At 42.6% G+C, this 14,446-nt stretch overlaps 1 protein-coding gene across 1 annotated transcript in view; it reads left to right on the top strand.

Moving 5' to 3' along the window:
• clcn3 (chloride channel 3) overlaps window positions 1-14,446 on the top strand; it is a 36,006-nt gene that overhangs the window by 3,936 nt on the left and 17,624 nt on the right. Inside the window, 1 exon segment of the mRNA XM_034230375.1 lies at window positions 3,087-3,268. Within this exon segment, the coding sequence (XP_034086266.1) occupies window positions 3,106-3,268 (163 nt within the window). The 5' untranslated portion in view covers window positions 3,087-3,105.

Here is a 14,446-nt window from a genome sequence, read left to right as displayed (position 1 = left end):
GCAGATATGAGACTCATTGTTTAGTTTCGATAAGAGGCCGACCGATCAATGCTTTGCTTGTTTCAATCCTTTGTTCTGGGCCAAATCAGGACGATTCTACAGTATAACGAGAAGTCAAAGAGCAACAGAAACCGCACCACATGAGCTAAATGATCTAAGCCTCGAGTTTGACTCAAGCTGAATTGAATTTCCTGAACACACTGATTCGATAAAGCTAAAATGGAAATCCCGTGTCATGGTGAGTGAGTGTTGGCGCAGGGGAGGTTTCTCTTCCCTCTTTACCTCACATTATACAGAGGATTAGTGGTCTTTAGTTTCACTGGTGCTTGCAGAATCCGTTTGTTCAGGATAGCTTGTGCCATTTTGTATTACTACTATTATAACAAAGTGTCTGGATTTAATTGTGATAAGAGAGACTAAAGGAAAGGGTTGGGCGCTAAATGCTCTGAACAGTCAAAGATTGAATTCACTTCTTGTTGAGATACAGTTGACCTTCTTTTGATTTGGCATTCACTTTCTGTTTTGTCATGGTTTTCACATTGTATCACATCTTCAACGTTTTCATTTTCTTCACGTTGTGATCATCATGTGACCTTTGCTGTATGTTTCAAAACACCACCGCATGAGAGAAGAATCAAAATGAAATAGAAAGTTGAAGCCATTCAGGTTGCTATGAAGGCAGCTTGGAAATCAATGAGGCCTTTTTTTAACAGGTATAGAGGAATATGGAGTCGTCTCTGGACTGTAAAAAGTAGTGGAAATCAGTCTATCCTGAACTCTCTTCTTCTCCTTTCCTTTATTACATAGTGACCCCTCATGCCTTGAGGCTAATATCCCTATGAATATATTCAGGTTATCTTCTCATTTTCACTCTCATCGCTCTGTTTAGTGAGGATCATTTTAGGTCACATCTGTCCCGTTTGTGCTCACATTTCGTGGTGTAGTTTCCCCCTCCTCCACTGGGGGGCGAGGTGACATGCTGTGTGTCTCTGCTGCTCTGCTCTCTCTAGGCCAGCAGTTGTGTTATCATCAGTGTTGTGCTAGTTACTGAAAACCAGTAACTAGTTACCATTACTAGTTACTTCATGTCAAAAGTAACTCAGTTACTTTACTAGTTACTTACACCCAAAAGTAATGCGTTACTGTGAAACGTTTTCGTTACTTGGAAAAAGGGCTCCCATTAATGCCCTTATAGCCTTCATTTCAGTACTGTTATTGCATTGGAGAATAATACAATCTGTTGATCAACTTGACATGCATTATATGCAATCTGGATTGCATCGATATTAGCTGGCTTTCCATTTTTGTATATTCTTTCTCCAGGTAGTTGGAAAAAGTTTTCCGTCCCATATGCCGTGTGCCGCCCGGACATGCTACCATGCTAACTAGCTCCCTGAAAGCGGGTGACTCCACTGTAGCAATAGCCTGCATGTGTTCTACAACATACCGTGCAATGGCTTTATCGACTTTTCCCTGGATAACAGTCCTTTGGTTAAAATCCAGCCGCTGTTGCTTAGGTGGAGGTGGAGTGGCGTCGGCTGAGTCTCTGTGGTCTTAGCTACTAGCTTCGTCCCAGCATGTTGTTTTTGCAGATGTTTTAAGAGATTTGAATTACTGGTTTGGGCAGTAGATAGGATCTTTGACCCGCCAAGACACAACATACATTTAACAGAAACGTTCTTTTCTTTGTGCTCGACAAAAGTGAAATAGTGAGAATATCTCCAGGTGGAGAAACTAGACTTGAGCTCCGCCGCCGCCATGATAGTCTTGTTAGTAAACAACACAAACACGCCCACAGCCCGTCTCCGCATGTGAAACAGGAAGTATCAAAGTACATTTACTCAAGTACTGTACTTAAGTACAGTTCTCATCTCTGTTCGCCTGGCTGTTGACTATATAATAAAACTAACGCAGTAACGGAGTAACGCACCATGTAGTAACGGTAACTGAGTTACTGAATTTAAAAAGTAATGCGTTAGAGTACTAGTTACTGCCAAAAATAACGGCGTTACAGTAACGCGTTACTGGAACGCGTTGGTTCCAACACTGGTTACCATACTGCAATCCTCCTCTTATTGTACAGTATAAATACACCACTTGGCAGAGAACAGAATATTTTTAAAATCACTGCCAAATATCAACAAGGAAATACTACAACAAAAAAAGCAAAACAACATTTATATATAGATAAACAAGAAGATTAGTCTTCTCCTTAGCTTTTGTAAAACCAAGTCAAATATGTATTTATGTTCAAATATATTAATTGTGGACTAGCCTAGACATATGTTTACATCTCTAGGTTACACAACTTTTAATTAATGTATTCCAACACTCACATTTTCTTTGTAATTATTACCTTAAAAATATGTTTGGGATTTTTTGTTGCATAAGGATATGGTGGTAATCTCATAGGTGAGATACATTTTTACGTCAGCTATAAGATTCCATTGAACCTCATCTCTGACAGCCTTCATCTTTATAAATGTCCTGTATCGCCTCCATCTCTTTCCGTCCACATCTCATTCCCTTTTTGTTTTACTTAATCTTCCATCACGGTGCGCTCCAGCAGTTACAGTGTTTCTGTCAGACTGTCTCGGATCCCTCAAGGTTATCTGCACCTTAGAAAATGTAGAAAAGTCATTCATATGTTTCACTGAAAGATGGAAGAAGGTCTAAATTGTCTGTGAAGTTTATGGAGCCGTTTGTGACTTTGCGGGCACATCTCATGTATGTTTTGGTTTCCTAGAAAAGACACCTGTTTCCTCATCTTCCTAATACATCCACAGAAATGTGATGTTTCACATAATTCAACAAGGTGATTCTCCGTTTACTTGGAACAAGCTCTAGATACCGGCTGTGTTTGTTTAAGCTATAAAGTGGATTTCTTCTTCACTAAATGTGTGTATGACTATAACCTCTCCATCACAGCATCCCCGAGTGTCCATCTGTGATTCTGTCTGCACGTTAACAACCCGCCCTTCTCATCTGTGACCGTCCCACTCCACCTTGTAGACTCAATAATCTCGCATCATCACAACACGGTGTATCTCCTCCTCCCCCTCCCTCCCTCCCTCCTTATAACCCAGGGCACCGGCGCGTTGCTAAATGGAGTCGGAGCAGCTGTACCACAGAGGCTACTGCAGGAACAGCTACAACAGCATCGCCAGCGCCAGCAGCGACGAGGAGCTGCTGGATGGAGCCGGCGCCGTCATGGACTTCCACACCACCGAGGACGACAACCTGCTGGATGGGGACGCGGCCTCCCCAGGTAGGGAGAACGGAAATGCCTCCCCTCTCTTGATTCCCCTCCATGACCCAGTCTTTGACGAACCCTCACCATCCAATCAGATTCTTGAATTCTTTGCGCTGCGTCTTCGAGTCTAGAATCAAGTTATTATTTATTTTTTTCTCCTGAGTAAGCACACAGGTCGCTGCTTTTGTCATGAGTTAGCCCACTGCTCGTGTCGAGACGCATCAAGTGTGTGTTCGCTCGTGTGTTGCTGGCGCACTCGCTCTACCATCAGCCCCCCCCCCCCCCCATCTCCATGATCCACACCTATCAGCTGCTCCACATCTCGTCTTGCTTCACCCACCTTCCACCGCCATTATCCTCCCATTGGGCCTGAAGCAGCCTCACAAATGGTAATAAAACTATTCATTGATATGCAAATAGTTATAGACAGCCGAAGCAACTTCTTTGTAATCTAACAACTAACTTATTTAGACATTTCAAGCAAATCTCATAGTCTTCATGAGCACTTTTTGCGGTTTTGTTCTCAATAACTTCTAAGATTTAGTGTCCATCCCAAAAGTAATACAAAAATTAAATGGAGGAGCGACGAATTACAAATGCTAAATGAAAGCATTTGTTTTCCCATTAAGAAAAACCTGATTATTAAGTAGATTATTTCACAATTTCTTAAGGCCCTCACTAACTTTTTTTATTGGATATACAAATCATTTTGCATATTACTTTACCAGCTAAACATAAATTCATGAATTCCTTTATAACCATCTGTAAGGCTCTCGAAGGACTGCAGTTGTTCTTATTATTTCAAGTCGTTTTCTGTCTTGTCTTGATGTAGTTTTGTCCCGAACTACATAACTCTAACTGTTTTTGTACCAAACTTGACTTTACATGGTTTTTATTATGAGTTTGCATCCTTTTAATTGTCCTTTGTCCACTATCTTGACCTTGCCACCTTTTTTTAATATCCTTTCTTCCCTGCTGTTTGTTTTGTGGTCTTGCTGCCACTTTTTGTGTGCTTTGGCCTCGCTCGTTATTCCTACCTTGCTTTTGACTTGTTGCTTACGTGGATTGGTCTTTCCTGTCGGTGGTAAAGGTGTGTGTGAGTAATAACACATTACGTGGCAGGCCCCTATTTGCTTTTTGTGTTCATAAATACGTCATCTCCTGGCTAGATGTAGAAAAGGTAAAGCAAGGTGAACAAGTTTGACAGGTGTGAATTTAGCTTGTTTAAAAAGTAGGTATACTTCTTCTTTTGTTTGCAAGTTTCCAGCAGAGTAGATACAAAGTGCAACTGTATGAGAAATATGCCGGCAATTCCTAACCTTGGAGGCATACAATTCCAAGGTATTAAACTATTTATGAACCGGTTCTCCACTCGCTAAACAAGAGATCTGCTACTGCCTGTGTGGCTGCCAATGCTAAACGATTGGTCAGGTCATACCTGTCATTCCTGTGCAACCACTCATTCATTCAGAAGCTCAGCTGCACTCTGACCGGTATCTATAGGCGCTTTCACACCGGAGTACTTTTCCCGTTTAGTTCCGATAGTTCCTGGGATTTTACGTTCTCACCAAAAAGAGAACTTAGTTCATGAGAACTTTTACCCCCTTTTTAGTGCCTGCTAGAGAGGTGGTTTCTGGGGAGAAAAAACTTCCAATTTCTGATTGGCTGGCCGAATTGCAAACCACGCCCCGTCAAACTGGGAAAAGTTTTTTAAAGCCGCCATTGTATTTGCTGGCAACACAAAAAAAAACATGGGAGCGGTGGAGATGAGGAGGTGTCGGCGTTCTGGCGATTTACTCTGAAGGCTTCAGTAGAAGCTGCTGGGAGTCCCAGCAGCTTCTACTGAAGCCAGTCCCCAACTCCGGGGACTTCCGGCCGAGAACTTCGGGTGGCAGTAGACGCCGTGAAGTGGTTTGCGGCCTGCCAGTAAACCCAAAGCAGAAGAAGTGACGTCAGCGGCTTCATTTGCGTAATATTCCCTCAGGGAACTTATTCCGGTGTGAACGCGATCTGCTCTTAGTTCCATGGGTTGTACTAAGTGCTGGGAACTAAGTACGGCAGAGTACTTGGTGTGAAAGCGGCTATTATCTTGTGACCAATCGACATCCGATCTGCTGCATCCTGTTTTCTCTTCCTCGTCTGACTAAATATGCTGATTCCATCTCTGTAGTTTTGACTTGCAGCTGATCAAACCAGCGCACATGCTGAGTGGGTTGTGTCAGATCTTGTCTGCTGAGTTTGGCTCTCCAAAAGCGAACACATTTGCGAATTTGCTGGTTGGATTTTGTGGGAAATCCTTGTGCTCTATGAACACAAAAGAATGATAGCAAATGTGTTTATGCATGAGATAAAGGTCCTAGGTTCTGATAAAACTTTATAATCTGTCTTTTTGAATTGAATATTTTAGATTAACTGCATTCATTTGGGTCAGTTTAAAGACACAACGATAAAGACAAAATCCCACACATGTTTGGTAGGTTGTGGTGATACTGAATGAGACGTGTTGCTTGCAGAGAACAGATGTTTCCCATGCCACATATTTGACTATCTGCCATCTCCCTTTTTTGTCTGGTTACAGCTCTTCCTTTCAGTTCTGCACTGATAAGGTTGTAGTAAGACATGCTCTGTTGTAGATCTCCATTTCAAGTCATGTTGTACTGTTGCACAAGAAAGTTACAGTTCTGTTAAAGTGAATATCTAATGCTCAGAAGCTTAAAACATGATCATTCTTCTCCATGTAAAAGCTCAACATTCAGTTGGAAAGTCGCTATAAACCTCAAAGAAAGGCACATAAAACCATCTATAGGGACACTGTTTCCAAGTATTGACATTTCTTGTTACTTGCAGATTATCTTTTTGGAATAGCTCCTTAATAATTCAGATTTTTTTTATTTTGTATCCTATCAATGTACTTACAGAGGTAGTAGGGGTTGTTTTTATGTACTTTATGGGGATTGGCTTTCATCTAGTGTCCCCATGTCTCTTCCTGGTGATTAGCTTCTCATTCTTCTGCTCTGAAACTGGACCTCTGGGCAGTGGATTATGTGGAAGGTGAAAGCATGGGGTAACCCTAACCTGCCTCCATTTATACTGTCACTGCTGCTGCTAGTGCAGAGTGAGCTTCAGTGCAACAACACAGCTTTCTTTCAATAACTGCAGAAGCTACAATCTTAATGGCCAGGTTGTACCGAAGACTAACAATCATTAACTTCCAGTCTTGTTTTTACATTCTTTGCACCACACTACTGTATTTGCCTTGACTCCACCCCCCCTCGCGTCAGAGCTGTGTGACTCCCATACGCTCACCGACATTCCCATGAAGCAGTTTGGCTGCCAGCCGGTCCGAGCTAGTGTTTCAAGAAATCTCTGGATGAATGCTCTTCCTTGAAGCTGCTGTGCCTCCCTGAGCTATTTATATGTAGTATTGAAGGGACGGGTGCCTTGGTTAGCTTTGTAAAACCCCCGGGGGCCGTCTCACTCTGAGGTCCTGACACTTTTTGTTCTCTTTGAAGAATTGAGGAGATACATGGAGCCATGCTTTGGGGGATGTGTGTAACTGAACTGAAACAGATTTATCTGGTTTTCTTTTCACTGGATTACTGAGATTTCTGTTTTCAAACTTCATGATTTTTCTAATTTGACATCCTGACTGGGACTTCTTGTTGAGCAGCGAGGTGACATATTATGGTTGACACCACCTTTGTAATCGCCTAGCAACAGGAGCCCTACTTAAAGGTAAGGCAGCGTGGAGGTCTAACCAATCACAGGCTGTTTGTGGTTTTATATCATAATGGAAACAAAGTCACAGTGTGTGAAATGCCAGGGTCCCATTGGTGAGGCCTGGGAATTGTTAAAACTGATTTAAGCTGCATTGTTTCATATAATCACATCGAGTTTACAAAACGCCTTCTGTGTTGAAATAGTGACCGTGAGATCGCTTTTTGATTGTACGAATGTTTCATATCCTTCCTGTAGCGTGAACACAGGAGAGGAAGGTTAAGCAACAGTGTCTTAAGATCAACTTTTCTTTTTTCTTGCCGCAGTCACACTTACAGTTTCCTTAACATCCGTTTCCTCTTTGCATACCAAAGCAAAGCAGCAGTCAAAAACAACCTAAAATTACAAGGCAGAATGGCAAAAACACAGATTGACTTAAATGTATTTATTTCTCTTTGCACTCACAAAGCATTCTTTCATTAAAGCTATGAATAGGCCATGTGATTATTTTGTATTGGCATAATACGTTTATTACATTAATGAGTTAGGGCTGTAACTACAGATGACCCATTCCACATTTTTTTTATATAAATAGTATTTATAAGCTGGCCTACAGTGGAGCACATCAACGCATCCCTTAATATAACTTATTTTCTGTCATTCAATCATTTAATCTACAACATGTCAGACAATTTTGAAAAATAAGTGTTTTTGTGGTCCTTCTGATACTTAAACATATTCAGTTTTATGTCATGAGACAAAGAATTCACATTTTTGTGAATGGAGCCAACTCAATTTGAACTTTTTTGCTTAGGCTTTGAAAGCGGACTAGTGAGTAGCTGAGTTGCTGTGTTTGGCATGATGCCGCTTAATATCCCCAATAACCTCTGTCGTCTAATTTAGCCAATTGTTAGCAACTACCTGCTTTTAAGAGATTGAAAAGTTTAAAATGTACAATTGGAGGGGATACTGTCAGGGTTATATAGTGGAACGAAATGTGAGAATCTCAAAATAAAGATTAATTCTGGCATCTAACACAAAAAACCCATTACAATTATTAATTGACGGAAATGCTAACCCTTTTCCTGGTTTTAGGACTCGTTCCTGTAGCACTCTATTACTCCTTACTTAAAGGTCCCATGTCATGGCCATTTCTACGGATCATAATTCCACTGTTGAGGTCTACTAGAATAGATTTATATTGTGCAATTTTCCAAAATCACATTGGTTTCTCATACAGCATCTCTGCAAAGTATGTGTATTCACCAGGTATTCACTCTCTGTCCTAAACGGCTTGTTGGAGCTCCTGCCCGCCCCCCCGTGAGCCCAGTGTGCTCTGATTGGTCGGGACGTTGCGAGGCTCACTGCTCAGTGAGCTGGCTTACTGGTGTGGTTTCCGGGTCGGCGATACAGCGTGAAACTCATCCTGAGCACACACAAACACTCACAGCCGAAGTAAAAACAATAAGTGTGGCTTGATATTGAGAAAGAAAAAGGTTTATAAACGCTGTGAGAATGGGTCTGCGGAGAGCATTTCTCCGCCATCCCAACTCGTCTATTACCAACCGGGGAGCTCTATGCAAGTCAATGGGAGTCCCTTAGTTGAACATTACGCTAAAGGTCCTGGTGTGGGAGGAGCTCCGCGGATTGGTCCATTTTGGTTCCAGGAACCGCATGACGTCATGCGGTTCCTGGAAGAAACATATGGAAAAAGAGAAATCTCCAACGAGGCGTTCTGGGGCAGCATAGACGGGTCTTTTCTGTGTTAGAGTTTTACTCGCTACAGGGTGTACTTTGAGGGTTTGTGACTTTGCAGACCGTTTACATGCATAAAAACATTCATAACACACAAGGGGACGGGTAATAACCAGAAAAGCATGACATGGGACCTTTAATGTAAACCTCCCTGCACTTGCTCACAATGGAAGCCTCCATCTTTAGAGCTCGCCTTGAAACACAGTCACCCCTGTGACCTGGCACAATGGACTCTCCCATTCAGGCAGGGCTCACTGATCTCCCCTAGTAACCAAGCAGGACCGGCCTTGTGTGCTCGTCTTTCCCTAGTGTGTGTGAGTGTGATGACATCATCAGCTCTAACAGTCAGCTGCTGCAGTGGAGGGAGAGCGAGAGAGAACAGGGAGGGGGAGGGAGAGAGGACACACACACTGTTCGACTCAAACACACACACAGCCCCGCTTGTCTTCCTCTGGTAAACATGGCAGCGGCGGCAGCAGCGACTTACACACAGTGCGTAGTGAAGCCTAGCTTAGCTTAGCCTAGCCTCGTCTCAGCTGTCAACATGGAGGAGGAGGACGTGGGGGCCGACCCCTATTTGCCCTACGACGGGGGCGGGGACACCATCCCCCTGCAGGAGATCCCTAAAAAAAGAGGTACGCCACGTCCCCTCTTGTGTTATTTGTTTGGCCTCCTTTGCTCACCCTGCTGAGATGTGACGCCGCTCTCCTTCTTCTCGTCCAGTGAGTGTATGCAGCCATATGGCAGGCAGACACGGTGCAGGTTGAGCAAAACCGTTATCTGCTGTTGGTGAAGCATGGAAACCAGAGTGTGTTTGCCATTAACTGCATGAGGGAAAAACAGCCACCTGCCCGCTTCGTTCACCCTCTGTTGATTATCAACCAGCAGTGTGTGTGCAGGTCAGCCCGAGATAACGAGATAAAGAAGGAGTTGAGTCAGTGTGAAGGCTTGGGCCTGTAAGCAGCAGCAGCAGCGACTAAAGGCACATCATGGGCATCCATTTTAATTTCCCACACACAGAGCCACAGTTTGTCTAAAACATAATATGAACTGGATGTTTGTAGATGTAGATGTTGCTCAATGTTTCTGCAGCGAGACGACACCTGTTGGTCACTTTACGTCACATCACACATTACAAAGTCCTCAGGGTGAAGCCATGCAGGGAAATTGTGGTTTCTTGCTCTGCACCCTTGTTTTTCTTTCCCATGCTGCCTTTGGGGAGTTTATCTTGCAGTTGCCTGTGCGTGTGTGCGTTGGTTCCTCCAGGCCTTGTTAGATTTTTACGGTGAGCGAGCAGAGATAAAAGGCCCCTAGTGCGTTTAGGACTGTTTACATTCACTTTGTGTAAAAGGATGTCCTTACATCCAAGCTTTAATTTCCTCTCTCTTTGCAGCCACAGTTTCGCAATCTTCAGTCCATCTTGCAACCCATCTCTTTCCATTATGTCAGCCCCTTTACTGTAGAGGCATCTTCTGGCATTTATAATTCATATCCATGTAAGTTTATTTGCCAAATTCCTGATAAAGTAACCTGTAAAACTGGACATACTGTTTGTACTATTATTGCAAAAACAAATAAGCAATTTGGTAGCTTTACGGTCATTCACCTTACACAACGTGTCCTTGTCCCAACTATCCTGAACCAACACGTCATATGTAAACACACATTTAAAAAAAGGCATTTCGGACTTTGATCCAGTTATCAGCACGCCCTTTCGCGTGACTTCAGGGAATCCAGCGGTCTAATCGTCCGGCTGCCGTCTCAGCCTGTATGGAGGTTGTCGGGGTCAGTTTATGATGCCGGTCACATGACGGCTGAGCAGACTAACCCTACTCCGACCGGGCTGATCCAGGGTGTCCTAGCCAGCCACCTCTAAACCTCTCTGATCTGATTTACTCGGCAGTAGTAGAGTAGGGCTATTACACAAGAATGCAGCGCTTGTTGGACTGGAAACCTGGGATTTCTCCTGTCATTACACACAGAAACCTCTGAACACGCCTAATGCTAGTTTCCACTCTCAATGATCACAGGAAGGCCATGTCAGATTCATTCAGAGAAAATGGATTATTGACAGGCAGCAGGTGCACTGACGCAGCTCTTAACTGATGCAGGCCGAACAGAGTTGCAGCGTCACTAAACAAGGGAGAGAAACTGAAGCCTTATTTCTTATGTGTATCTTTTGTCTATGTGGCCACTGAACCGTTGGAGCGTGATGCTGCCACTGTGTTCATATCAGATGCAGCTCCTTTACTGTGGCGTCACCCTTGCTTGACTACACAGTCTGGATTCGACTGATGAATGCCAGTAGTGCAGCATGATCAGTCGTCTGATTTATCATAAGCCACATTCATTCTGTTTCTACATGTTGCCAATTTACTTCAGTGAGGAGTTGCAGTCTTTTATTTATCCCAAATTAGGAAATTATTCTGCTGTGTTTGCAGTTTTAGTTGCACTAAGCATTACAGTTGCACGTGTATTCAAAACAAACCATTATTAATTTGCCAAGAAACATTAAGCATTCAGTTTGTAGCACCAACATGTTCATTGCTGGGCAGTGAGAGTAAATGCTTTTAACCATATTTGTGTTTGTCGTCAGTATTTCCGCCACTAAGGTGTTCCTGAAGTGGGTCAGCTTGTTGTTTTATTAAAAGCCTGTATTGTTTTTTGACCCAGGTCAAAGAAATGCACTGTTCTGGGAATGTTGTAACATGAGCACAATCCAAGACAATCACTTAAAGGTGTACCAAGAAGACCACGAAGTCATAACCGTGACCATCTTGTTAAATGGGTAATTTGAAGAGCGTTGAAAGAAATCAATATAAAGTGCTGTGTCCTTACTATACACGTCTCACATTTCCCAAATCGTGAAGGTCTTGGCTTTATTTTCACTGAAAAAGGCTTGTGCTTACAATGCAGAAGTACAAACTGATGACTCGTATATAGTAACCACGTAAACATTTCCTTTAAAACATTTGGTAAGGGAATCACACTCCTGTTTTTATTTTGGCCCTCAGGTGTTTATAGTCGTTCTGTTGATAGGTTCAGAACTTTAATCTTGGTGCCGTCCAAAAGAACAGACGTCCATATCAGAGTCATCTCACAAACACACGCACAGTTCAGACTGTAGCCGTCACTCTGAAATCAAAATGGAGAATGATAGAAACAGTCTTTCCCTGCCAACATGACTCTCACTGCTGCTGACTCCACAACAGTAGCTCACTTCCCTCTTTCTCCTCTCTGAACACCACATGTATCGCCCGGTCAGAAGAAATAAACACTTGGCCATTTTGGCTCTGCTTCTTACAGAAAATCTCACCAAAGAGTTTACATGTCTTTCCCTCTCACATCCCATCCAACATCAAAGGCAGTGATATGAGCTAATAAGCCTGACTTTCTTTCAAAGGCCCACATTGGTACTGTGGAAAACTGGATTTATCTGCTGGTTATGTCTCACTTATCGAGGATTAAAAATAAGTTATATTCCCAACTGACAATAATTCGATGCGCCTGATTCTCACTGCTTCTATCTTTTCAGTCTGTTGTGGATCAATATTGTTTGAAACATTGAGTTGTGTTTCCGCCAAGGAGGTTTTGTTTTCACTTAGGTGAGTTTGTCTGTTTCTTACTAGGTTTACGGAAAAACTACTTGCAAGATTGTAGTTAAACTTGTTGGAGGGATCGAGCTTTAGCCAAGGAAGTAGCCAATAGTTCTGGAGTGAATCCGAATCATAGGGTTACTCAATTTTTGCGAGATACGATATTTGGCTTAGGAGGTCTGTGCTCTCCATCTGCCTTTTATAGTTATATGAGAATACCTTGGTTTAGTTATAGCAGCTGCAGACAGTGTTGTAATGCTTATAAAGGATGCAGATTTGTTAATGCCATTTTAGGATCTGTTTTATGGCTTTGCTGAGAGGCCTCTGAGGGTTTTAATGTAGATCAGGGGTTCCCAAGATCACGTGTTACTGCCGGGCCCCAAAATAGCTGTGAGTTTATCGTAATATTTGCAGAATTATAAATATATAAAAATATTTTATCATAATATTTTTTTCAAAAAGTGTTTAATTTTTGCACCTGTCATATTATTTCATCCAAATATAGCCTGGTTAAACTTTCACTAGAAAACTGTTAAAAATGGCTTTTATGATGTTCCGAGGGATTCGGCGGATCCTGTATAGAGCCTCAGCCTGGTCTCAGCCTCTCGTGCGCACGAGAAAGTTACCGGTGCGCCAAGTAGGAAGAGGAGCGCACAGGAGACAACTGTTTAATTGCAGACTGTTATGTTTATGTGGGGAAATGGCAGTGCATACATTATTTGAGATATATTTCAAACTCGGACTTCATTTTAAGGACATGTCGGCCAGGGGTGTAGAGCTATTTGTTTAAGCACCGGATTTGCAAAACAGGAGAGTATGTAAACCAGTCTGCCTTGATCTATGAATTCATGTCCGGGACTCTCACGGTATCTGCTGCCCCGCAGCTGTTTTATAAAAGGAAAACCTCCTTCACTTCATGAAATGGCTGCAGCATCAGGAGGCAGCGGGACGTGTAACTCCGCTTCTGAGAAGTAAAGCACCAGCGGGTAAAGATGTGCCTTTTTACGCACCGCCTTCGCTGTGTTTACCTTCATCAGAACAGCTTAAGAGAACAGGCTGCTACGTATTAACCACACACACCTCTACACACATCGAACTGCCCGATTACTCCCCCTTTTATTAGTTTTATGAAGGAGATGTCCGGTCACCAAGGCGCATGATGTGTGTGTGTGTGTGTGCTCTGCTCAAATCAGCTCTGTGTGTTCGGTGTGTTTGTGTCTGTCCGACACCGGCATTTGTTTTCAAATGATCATGAACAGTAATTTACACACATCTGGCTAACTCCATAGGTAGCCTATATGCGAGTGTTCCCATAATAAATTAGTTTAATCTTAATCTCGATGTAGTGCTAAATGCTGTCGGACGTGCACCGGAACGAACCTCACTATCATAATATCTTCTGAAAACAAATGCCAGTCACACACACACACACACACACACACACACACACACACACACACACACACACACACACACACATCCTTCATGATGCGCCTTCTCCTTGTTTTCCCAGCATTCACTGGATTATCCGTAAATCATACAAACAAAACCAAAACGTTGATTTATCTGTTTTCCCGTTTTGGTTTAAAAACTGAATAACGTCGGTTTTTTGGTTTTCCATTATTCCGAAAAACCAAAAAACGACACCGGTTCTTTTTTAAACATTAATATATTTTGGATGCATATTGTTATTTGTTCAGGCTGTTACATACAATTAGCCTCTGTTGCTACCTGCTGGTGGTGAGTACATTTTAAAATCAGTTAAAATTGACAACCGGTCCGCGATTTTTTTGTAATGTATCTGCCGGTCCTTGGCACAATAAAGGTTGGGAACCCCTGATGTAGATCACAGAGGCTATGAATGAGGCCTTGTTTTAAACTAATGACCCTGCCCCAGTTGACGTTTCGCTCAGCAGATAAAAAATGTATTGTGGACTGGAATGTGTGTGTCCCACAATATTTAGTATTATCCATTGTGTGTCATTGGATTGGCATTGCTCTCGCCCACATTTCAGCATTCACACCCTTACCTTCAGGTTGCATCCTTTGTTCAGTGCTTCACAGAGTCTATATTTGACTTCGGCTTCGTTTCATTTGTTATCACATTTACTGTAAAAACACAGTA

This window comes from Gymnodraco acuticeps, unplaced genomic scaffold, assembly GCF_902827175.1.
Source record: "Gymnodraco acuticeps unplaced genomic scaffold, fGymAcu1.1, whole genome shotgun sequence".
Taxonomy (NCBI): Eukaryota; Metazoa; Chordata; class Actinopteri; order Perciformes; family Bathydraconidae; genus Gymnodraco; species Gymnodraco acuticeps.
Note: the sequence above shows the minus strand (reverse complement) of the source record. Positions and strands in the feature narration are given on the sequence as shown.